Genomic DNA, 11,027 nt, shown 5'->3' on the forward strand with positions numbered 1-11,027 from the left:
GGGGAACCGCTGGATCATATGGCAGTTTAACATTTTGAGGAATCACCAAACTGTATCACTCACCTTCCCTCCTTCCAATGACCCCTGTCTTCTGCCTGCTTTCTAGCACATGCGCTATACCTCAGCCACACTGAACTTCCTTTGCCTTTAAAAAGCTCCAGGCTCACTCACCTCTGAGTTTTTCTATACGCTATTTCCTCTCTAGATACTTTCATTTTCTTTTCTGGAGAACTCCTCAGGTTCTGCTTAAACTTCATTAAAAAAAAAAAAAAAAAGTCTTTTCTGACCTAATGGATAAGGTTAGGTGTCCTTAATATGCACTCTTTTTTTTTTTTTTAAAGATTTTATTTATTTATTTAACAGAGAAAGATCACAAGTAGGCAGAGAGAAAGGGGGAGGCAGGCTCCCCATGAAGCAGAGCGCCCGATGCGGGGCTCAATCCCAGGATCCTGAGATCGTGACCTGAGCTGAAAACAGAGGCTTTAACCCACTGAGCCACTCAGGGGCGTCCTTAATATGCACCCCTAACACATCTAGTATTTTCCCTATGATAATATTTGTGATCCTTGGCAGTAGCTTGTTTAGTTACTACGTCTGCCCACTATCTAGCTGGTCTTTGAGGGCAGGAACCATGTCTATCTTGGTTTTTCCCACAGTTGTGAGCTCAGTGCCTTGCACATGGTAGGTACCCAGTAAATATTTCTAGAAGAAATGCATTAATGAACTAATGGATTAAGGATTTCCTTGGTGAATCAATTGACACAATGCTTGCTATCATGGGGCTTAAAGCCCACCTGAGAAGAAAAAGTTGGTATATGTGGAAGAAATCATTGGACAACACATAACAGTGGTGACCAAGTGCTACAGTATTTGACTCTAATGACTACTGTAGTGGACAGATATTGGCAGAAGGTAAAGAAGGGAGATACTAATGTGGGCTGTAATGGCTGGGGAAAGCTTTCTTAAGATCAGTCTTAGAGTAAACCCAGAATTTTGTCTCAGGGTATGACTTACTCAGAAATGTGCAGGAGTAAGGGTGGATGGGAGGACTGGGGTTATTAATAATGAGTTTCTTTGGGACCCAGGGATCCCAGGGGTCAGAGCATTATAGAAGAGAGGAGTTGGAAGACAATGGCAGGGCCTCTAGCTGAAGGGGAAGTAACAAACAGGAGGCAGGCTCTGCCACACTAAGGCAAGCTGGGTAAGCTGAGAGGGGGTTCAGAGGAGGTAGTTACTCCAAAAAAATCCCCTTTAACAGATTAACTTAAGATTCCACAATTATACAGTGCAATTCTTGCAGGATGATTTAGAAGTCATCAGCCTCATTGTTTTCCTCTCTCAACAGCGATTCCTATCTCTGAGCATAACTGAGGATCATCAGAGCTATTAGTGGGAAAAAATAAATTGTATGTTTGTGGAGTACTTTATACTTTGCAAGTGCCAATCATTCCAAACCTGCAATTCTGCAAGGTAGGTAAGATTCATTAATGATGGAGAGTAAGGTTGGAAGAGTTCAACAATTTGCCAAGGTAAATGATGGAGTCTGATTCCTGTGGGCTCCTAAATGTTTTGCTTGGGGGTGAGGTAAACAGAGTGTAAAAGACCATTTTGGGAGCCCCTTTCCATGAAGCCAGTTTTCCTCACCCTCCATTGAGTTATCCTAGTATTAGTATCTTTAGCTAGGGATAGATTTAAGTCATAACTTCAGAGGAAATCCTCACTCTTTGGGTTCCAAATGTTTGTCCTTTCTGGGCCAGTAGTTTCTTCCACCCCATAATATCCCTTTCCACTTACTTTACTTGCACAGAGATGTTCTGCTCATGGATAGTGTGGGGGATAGAGATGAGGGTAGAGGTACTTGGGAAAATACAGCATCCTCATCACAGAACTTAATGATGGCAGTAGTAAATCTTACCAATGCCACACTTGGTCTTAACTTTCTTTGGCAGAATAAATTAGGTACTGTTGTGTTCCTTTTGAGCCTATTGGGGAACTCTGACTAACGGAGATTAAGTTTCTTGGCCAGAACAACACCAACAACAAAACACCCAAACTGACATCTTGCCATTTGCAACAATGTGGATGGAACTAGAGGGTATTATGCTGAGCGAAATAAGTTAATCAGAAAAAGACAATTTATCATATGATCTCACTGATATGAGGAATTTGAGAAAAAAGACAGAGGATCATAGGGGAAGGGAGGGAAAAATGAAACAAAACCAGAGAGGGAGACAAACCATAAGAGGCTCTTAATCTCGGGAAATAAACTGAGGGTTGCTGGAGGGAAGTGGGTGGGGCGGGGGGATAGCTGCGTGAGGGACATTGGGGAGGGTATGTGATATGGTGAGAAAAAAAAATTGTTTTTTAAATAAATTAAATTTTTTAAAAAGTTTCTTGGTCAGGTCATGGTACAGGTATGGGTGTAGTAAGGGGATCCCAGATTGACTGGCTCCAGGGCCCAGCACTTAAATGCTATGTATGCACACTGGGGTCCTCCCAAATTCAGCTGCTTACCCTGCTGTCCATCTCATTCCTTCTCCCTTCTAACTCTTGCTTCTCTGATTGGTGTCCCTTGGGTCAATCAAGTCTTTTTTTTTTTTTTTTTTTAAGTTTTGAAAGAGAAAACAGACAAGATTTTCATGTGGGTTAGGAGAGCATTAATCCAGGTAACAAAGAAATTAAAGTGGAGGAGCCATTTTTCTGGTAGTTCAAGTGTTTGGAACTGGACCTGAAGTGCTGGGGCCTGGGTTCTAGTGCAACTGACGATGAGAGAACATCTAGTGCCTTCTAATCTGCAGCAACTGAGACCTTCGTGCCATTCTGCAGTTGGAGGAAGCCCCCATGGTTCTCAATGGTTCCCAGGCTGTGACAGGTGCAGAACATGGGCTCAGATCAGTTTTGACTCATCACCTCCTTTGCCACACCACTGAGGTGGGTGGTTGAGGGGGTGTGTAAACTGGGTGGGCAAACAAATAGATGGGCTTTTCTTTGGAGTAGGAGTGCTGGGTGCAGTTTGGCGAGAAGGATGCAGGTGCTGATGGTTATAAGGTGGTAGAGCCCCACTTGGTTCTGCACACTCCTTGCTCCAGATAAAGCTGGTCGAGAGGCAGCTTGGGAGAACACACACACACACACACACACACACGCACGCATACATACACACACATATTCACACTTTCATACAAATTATTCTTAATTTTAAAAAGGCAAAACAAAAGCAATGTGAAAATGGGAAACCAAACTGTTGTCTCAGAATTCATTCTCCTGGGCCTGCCCATTGATCCAAATCAGCGAGACCTGTTCTATGCCCTGTTCCTGGTCATGTATGTTACCACCGTCCTGGGGAACCTTCTCATCATCATCCTCATTCGCCTGGACTCCCACCTCCACACGCCCATGTATTTGCTTCTCAGCAATTTATCCTTCTCTGACCTCTGCTTCTCGTCTGTCACAATGCCCAAATTGCTGCAGAACATGCAGAGCCGAGTCCCATCCATCCCCTATGCTGGCTGCCTGACTCAGATGTACTTCTTCCTGCTTTTTGCAGACCTGGAGAGCTTCCTCCTGGTGGCCATGGCCTATGACCGCTATGTGGCCATCTGCTTCCCCCTGCACTACACCACCATCATGAGCCCCAAGCTCTGTCTCTCCCTGGTGGTGCTTTCCTGGCTGCTGACTACTTTTATCTCATTATTGCACACCCTGCTCATGGCTCGGCTGTCTTTCTGTGCTGATAATGTGATCCCTCACTTTTTCTGTGACATGTCAGCTCTGCTAAAGTTGGCCTGCTCTGACATTCAGATAAATGAAATGGTAATCTTTATTTTGGGAGGGCTCATCATTATTGTTCCATTTCTCTTGATCTCTTCATCCTATGCACGGATCGTGTCCTCCATCCTCAAGGTACCTTCCGCCAGGGGCATCCGCAAGACCTTCTCCACCTGTGGCTCCCACCTCTCTGTGGTGTCTCTCTTCTATGGGACAATCATTGGCCTCTATTTGTGCCCATCAGCTAATAATTCTACTGTTAAGGAGACTGTCATGGCTGTGATGTACACTGTGGTCACCCCCATGCTGAACCCCTTCATCTACAGCCTGAGAAATCAGGACATAAAGGGAGCCTTGGGAAGAGCCTTTTCAAAGTGGACAATACAGCTTTTTTGGGACAGAGACTCTAAAGATTAAAGTATGTTTTCAAACAGTAGATGTAATATCGACAATGAGTAGTGTCTGTAAAGTCTAGTGGTATCCATGCTAATTCAGCCCTAACAGCACCTCTTGGGTTTTTCCCACATGTCACTAGTGGTGGGTCTATTGTACCTCTTGGGTTTACCACAGTTTCTGGGGGTGATGTACAACAAGACCGACATGTAGTGGACACTTAGAAATTATGATTCAAATTTGAATAAATACCACTCTAACCTTAGTGTTTATTGCACAAAAAGAAAATGTTCAGTAGTTCCTAATTCTCTAAGAAGTAAATCCAAATTTCTCAACCACTTCAGTGCTTTGCTTCTGACAAATATGTTTATTCCATGAAAAATATCTTCTAATTTATTATGTACATCCTGTTGTAATTTTTTACTATCCCAAGGATCATCATTTCTTCCCTTGTTGACCTATTCTGTACTTAATTTTCATTTCAGGTCTTGATTCACCTTTTTAATGAACACATTCTAAAATTTCTTTTTCCTTTGATTTGTTCTATCACTTGTCAGTTAATGACAGATTACTTCTTTTGATAATATTTATATTTTGGATGAGAATTTATTTTTTGAATTAAAATCATATGATAAGCAATGAACCATGTGATTCTGTTATGAATTGTTAATTTATAGGAACTACAATGGAAACTCACATATAGCCTAAGGCAGCACAAACAGTGACAGAGGGATTAGAATCTATTTATTACTCTCAGGTGGATTTTTCCTCTGAATATTATGCTAATTTTGTGATGCTTTCTTCATTTATTTCTTTTTTATGAATTTCAGTGTCTTGAAGACAGGTGCTCTCTAATCTCTTTAATGATGAGTTCAGTGCCTTGTAGTTGCTAAATGTAGAATAGTAATTGATTTTATTTGAATGCATTTTCATATGTGTCTTGAAATTAATGTGTGCCTTTAAAAATCTCACCTTAAAAAAACGTTTTCCTAATAATTTCAACTTTGACCTTATTTCTTCTTCAAAAATTTTTATTGATTACAAAAAGAAAACATTCTCATTGAAAATTATCCAACCAATAAAGAAAGAAATAATAAAGTGAGAATGTGAGGGTTCCCCAAAGTTCTGCTCTCCCCGTGAAGGCAGTTAAAGGTTGGGGAATATTCAATATACATAGATATTTTCTATGCAAAGACTAACTTTGCATGTAATAAATGAGATTAAATTATGCGTTCCATTTTTTCGTGTTGTTACATAAAATATATTTTGAGTTTATTATTTAATATAAAGACATATAATCCTTTTAGAATCTGTATAGTGTTTTGTTGAATGGATGTATTAATCATAATTTATTTAAATAATCTGGGTTGTGAGTTCTTTATTATTTTGAACAATACTTCAATTTTATTGCCTGGTCCATGTGTTTTCTTGTGGACTTGTGCTTTGATTCTAAGGACACATTCTTAGAAATGGGCTTACTAGATCAAAAATATGTTATAATTGGGTAGAAGTTTCCAAATTGCCTCCAAGGAATTCTGCTAACATATATTCCTACCAAAAGTGAATGAGCAGAGTTGTTTCTTTACATGTTCTCAACACTGGATTTTTTGTTCTCCAACTATTTATCAACCTAATATCAAAACATGAGATTTTACTATTTTTTTTAAAAGATTGATTTATTTATTTGAGAGAGAGAGAGAGAAAAAAAAAAAAACTCGAGCAAGGGGAGGGGCAGAGAGTTTCCAGCAGACACCCCACTGAGCGAGGAGGCCAAGACAGGGCTCCCTCTCAGGACCCTGGGATCATGACCCGAGACAAAATCAAGAGCCAGCTGCTTAACCTACTGAGCCACCCACGCACCCCGAGATTTTACTATTCTTTTTTTTTTTTTTTAAAGATTTTATTTATTTATTTGACAGACAGAGATCACAAGCAGGCAGAGAGGCAGGCAGAGAGAGATGAAGGGAAGCAGGCCCCCTGCTGAGCAGCGAGCCCCATGCGGGACTTGATCCCAGGACCCCGAGATCATGACCTGAGCCGAAGGCAGTGGCTTAACCCACTGAGTCACCCAGGCGCCCCAGATTTTACTATTCTTAAATTGAATTTCTAAACATATCAATAAGGTCAAACATCTCTTTATATTAACTGCTGTTCCTTGAGCATGTAATTTGAGCACGTCCTTTGCCTCAAGTCAATTTCCTTTTTTTTTGTGATGCCACTTTATCTATCTTGTAAACCACATTTCCCTCAATCTGTTCAACTTCTAACTTTGGTAGTAATGCATTTTTCCCTCACTAAGATCATAAACTTCAAAGTAGACTAAGTTGATTTTTATTTCTTGATATATATTTTTTCTTTGACATGCTTAGAAAAGGCTTTTCTATACCCAAATTAATGTTATCATTATCATTATCATCATTATTATCTCATTATTTTTTCTAGTTCTTGCACAGTTTTAGTTTCTATATCTCTACTTTGATCCACCCAAAATTTTAAGGGCAACTGCCCCTTTTCTCTTCCCTCTTCCTATTGTCTTCACCTTCACAGATATGAAAAACTGATTTTATAATGTCCTAAGGCTCATGTACACCTCCTTATTGTATTATTATTATTGTATTCATCTCTGGAATCATTATACTGACATCATCCTATCTATAACAATACATGTTAGGTACCTTATGTAACAAGCCCTTCTCTATATTCTTCTCTTCCAAAACTTTCCTGACATTTTTCCCTTCAGATATGCTTTAGATCTATTTTGTTAAATTCCAATTAAAAAAAAAACCCATTGGGAAATTGACTGGAGTTACGTTGAATTATTACATTCGTTTATGAATTAGAATTGGCTATTTATACAGTTGTCTCAAAAACTATAAATAATAAATATCTTTCCATTTACTCCAAGTTTTCATTACTCAGTTAAATTATGTAGACTTCTTAATTTGGTATATTGTTGTATATTGCTTTCTACATTAATTCCTAGGTATTTATTCCTAGTTATTTTACATTTTTAAAAAAATGTAGAAATATAAAAAACAATGGGGGGTCACTATTGTGTTTTTAGACAAGTAATTTTTTTACATAGGAGTTACTGATTGTTTTGTATATCAATTTTACCTTAGTCCACCTTATTAAATTCTCTTTTATTTTCTAATAAGGGTTTTCAATTAAATATTTAAGCACTGAAGATACACAATCAAAGCTAATATCAGTATTGGTAAGTATGAATATTTTTTCAAATACTTAGTTCTGTTATTTCTCTTTTGTAATTGCATTTGAATACCATTTTGAAAACTACATAAAATAATAGTTATTCTAAGGAGAATTCAGATGTTAGTGTCAGGCCCTACTCTTTATCCCTCAAAAGTTTTGGATAGCGAAGGGCATAGTAAACTTTCCCAACTTGTTTGGAGGTATTTTTGGAGAAGGGCCTTTGCAGAAGGGCCCACCAATGCATGGGGCTGCCGTATCATGGCAGCGCTAGTCCACAGAAGAGAGTCTAAAATTCCGTCTCTAGGGCGCCTGGGTGGCTCAGTGGGTTAAGCCACTACCTTCAGCTCAGGTCATGATCTCAGGGTCCTGGGGTCGAGTCCCACATCGGGCTCTCTGCTCAGTGGGGGGCCTGCTTCCCTTCCTCTCTCTCTGCCTGCCTCTCTGCCTGCTTGTGGTCTCTCTCTGTCAAATAAATAAATAAAATCTTTAAAAAAAAAATAAAATAAAATTCCGTCTCTACCTCAGCATGCACACAACTGAGATGAACCACGAGAGACCCTGGACTCTGAGAAACAAACTGAGGGTATTGGAGGGGAGGAGGTAGGGATTTGGGTGAGCTTGGTGGTGGGTATTATGGAAGGCATGTATTGCGTGGAGCACAGGGTGTGGTGCATAAGCAATGAATTTTGGAACACTGAAAATAAATATAAATAAATAAATACATGCACACAAACGCAGATCTTCTCAACCATGTTGGGCCATGAAGATCTGAAAAGTTCTTACACACACTGAGGGAGTGCAGATGGAATTGAGAGTTAGTGTATCTCCAGGGTCTATCAGGGTAATGAGGGAGGAGACCATATAGCAGCAGCTCAAGTCCGAGCTCAGAACCAGAAAGAAGACATTGCTGAGTCTAACAGAATTGGTTTCTCTAAGCCTGTTTCCTGTCTTGTGCAATGAGAATAATAATATATTCCTCCTGGAATCTTGTGAGGTTTAAAGGAAATATATGCATAGAGTACTTACATTAGGCCTCACTAAAGGTTCTCTTTTATTATTTTTAGTGCAAGGATATTATTACACTATTGTAATAGTGAAACAGTGGGAAGGCATAACTATCAATAAGGGGCTGGTTAAACTGAAGATAAAAATGAAGAAGTTCTATTTGTAGGATAAGAAAAGATCTCCTGGACTATTATTTCATTTAAAGGGAAATTGCAGAACATGTAGAGAGAGAGAGACTACTATTAATGTGTCAAAAGCAGGGAGAGAAAGGTAGAGGAGGTATTGAATTGGTAACTGGGATAAAGGTGGAGATCGGATTGAATGATAAGAAGAATTTTATCTTTATTTCTATTTTTGAGTTCTTGCCATGAAAATGATGGATATATTATCTAGGGAATAGAATTTTAAAAAATTTTTATAAAAATTACATCTTCCCTTAAGTTTCCAGAAAAAGAGTCTGAAGATGGTGTGGTCTACACTGCAGCACCCTGTCCCCCTAAAAACAAACAAACAACAACAACAACAACAAGGAACTCTTTTAAAAAACCTTATTACACTGCTTCTTGGGTTTCCTCTCCATCCACTAGGTTGCTGCCAGCCACACTCTTCCCTCTTCCTCTCCAGAAGCTACAAGACTCATTCCCAAGTATCCTGATTGTTCCCTTCGCTTTCCCCAAATTTAAAAATAATCTCTATTTTTTAAACATTCAGACAACGAGGAAACGAATTTAGCTTATTGCTATGTACCCATCCCTGTAAAATAAACATATTGCCACCTTTGCTTCAGGTCTAATTTTTCATTTCATTTCATTTCATTTCATTTTTAACTTATATACAATATAGAATTGATATACAAATAAATAAGGTGCTGCAGGATCAAAACTGCTAACGCTTGGCAAAGCTAGAAAAGGGGGGAGAGGTTCTTTTGTAATTGTTCTTATTCTTGAAATGCCTGTTAATCAGGAACTGCCCTCAGAACTCTTGGGACACAGCCCTCCACCTGAGTCCCCTTTTTAGGGCGCCCTTGACCTCCTTGTTGCGAAGGCTGTAGATAAAAGGGTTCAAGGTTGGTGTAAGCACTGCGTAGACGACGCTGGCCAGGCGGTCGTAGCGGGCTGAGTAGGCAGACGATGGCCGGAAATAGACAGAAAGGACAGAGCCAAAGAAGAGAGACACCACCACCAGGTGGGCCCCACAGGTGGAGAAGGCGCGGCGCCGGCCCCCCGCTGACCGCACTCCCAGCACCGCGACGAGGATGCGAGCATAGGAGAGCGACACGAGGAGCAGCGGGGTGAGCACCACGGCCAGGCCCTCGGAGAAGATGGCAGTTTCCGCGGCCGCCGTGTCTGAGGTCGCCAAGCTCAGCATCACGGTCATGTCACAGAAGAAGTGGCGCACAGGGGCAGGGCACGGGTAGGAGAGAGCAGAGATGAGCAGCGTGTGAAGCAGTGAGTGCAGGTGGGCCACGGTCCAGGACGCGGCCACCAGCGCTGCGCAGCGCCAGGGCGTCATGACCACCCGGTAGTGCAAGGGGCGGCAGACGGCCACCGCGCGGTCATATGACATGGCTGCCAGCAGGTAGCTCTCGGTGATGCCCAGAGCCACGAAGAAGTACATCTGGGCAAAGCATCCCTCGAAGGACACGGCCTGGCCCGGGTGGAGCAGGCCGGCCAACAGTCTGGGGACGGTGACAGTAGTAAAGCAGACATCCACAAGGCTTAGGTGACCCAAGAAATAGTACATAGGGGAGCGGAGGGCCCCATCCGATCTCACCACCACCACCATGGTCAGGTTGCCCAGCGCATTGAGCAGGAAGACACCAAGGAAGAGCAGGAAGAGCAGGGGGTGGGTGTCGGTCCCATCCACCAGGCCCAGGAGGAGGAATGCCGGGGCTGAGGTGAAGTTGGCCAGGGCCATGGAGCAGCGGGACAGGCGGGGCTGCAGAGAGCACAGAGGAGGAGCAGGCCTAAGTTCTGGCACTGCTAGCTAGGCTTCATGTCCGGGTTCATGTCCTATTTTCAAACCTCTGCTTGCTAAAAAGGCTTGGAAACCACAATGTTCCCCCAGCCCCCCCATTTTATGAAGACATGGAATCTCAGAAGGGTATCCTAAGACCTTGGGTGCTTTCAAGCTGGGAGTAAATCAGATCTGATTTTGAGACCTGTCTCTACTACTCAGGTGGTGTGACCCCTCTGAATGTTTCTTTTTCTTTCCTTGAGGAAAATACTACTAGCTACTAGCTAAAGTGTGTTGTAAAGACAAAGTGGGTACGAAATTGAAGGCACTTCTCCAAAGAAGATACACAAATGGCCAACAGACGCATGAAAAAATGTTCAATGCCACTAGACATCAGGGAGGAACAAATCAAAATCACAAGGAGAGACCAACTTACACCAGTTAGAATGGCAAAAATTAACAAGACAGGAAACAAGTGTTGGCGAGATTGAGGTTGTACACTGTGGGAATGCAAGCAGGAGCAGCCACTCTGGAAAACAGGATGGATGTTCCTGAAGACATTAAAAATAGAGCTACCCTACCACCCAGCCATTGCATTATTAGGTATTTATCCCAAAGATACAGATGTAGGAAAAAGAAGGGGCATCTGCACCCCAACATTCATAGCAATGATGTCCACAATAGCCAAACTG

General features: G+C 41.6%; 2 protein-coding genes across 2 annotated transcripts; one reads left to right on the forward strand and one right to left on the reverse strand.

Annotated features, from left to right (window-relative positions):
- On the forward strand, nucleotides 1-4,804 carry LOC309851082 (olfactory receptor-like protein DTMT). Its single transcript, XM_082705855.1, has 3 exons — nucleotides 1-681; nucleotides 1,346-1,470; nucleotides 3,207-4,804. The coding sequence occupies exons 2-3, from the start codon at nucleotides 1,409-1,411 to the stop codon at nucleotides 4,183-4,185; spliced, it is 1,041 nt and encodes a 346-aa protein (XP_082561981.1). The 5' UTR covers nucleotides 1-681; nucleotides 1,346-1,408; the 3' UTR covers nucleotides 4,186-4,804.
- Nucleotides 4,805-9,351: 4,547 nt separating this feature from the next.
- Nucleotides 9,352-10,296, reverse strand: OR1R1 (olfactory receptor family 1 subfamily R member 1; the record flags this gene model as incomplete). Its single annotated transcript, XM_082708520.1, has 1 exon — nucleotides 9,352-10,296. The coding sequence occupies one exon, from the start codon at nucleotides 10,294-10,296 to the stop codon at nucleotides 9,352-9,354; it is 945 nt and encodes a 314-aa protein (XP_082564646.1).
- Between the last annotated feature and the right edge of the window lie 731 nt (nucleotides 10,297-11,027).

This window comes from Mustela nivalis, assembly GCF_964662115.1.
Source record: "Mustela nivalis genome assembly, chromosome: 17".
NCBI lineage: Eukaryota > Metazoa > Chordata > Mammalia > Carnivora > Mustelidae > Mustela > Mustela nivalis.

Coding starts and splice junctions, on each gene's coding strand:
- LOC309851082 (XM_082705855.1), top strand. CDS start 1,409: ATGTTTGTGGAGTACTTTATACTTTGCAAGTGCCAATCATTCCAAACC. Junction 1,471..3,206: donor CAAACCTGCAATTCTGCAAG/GTAGGTAAGATT, acceptor AATTTTAAAAAG/GCAAAACAAAAGCAATGTGA.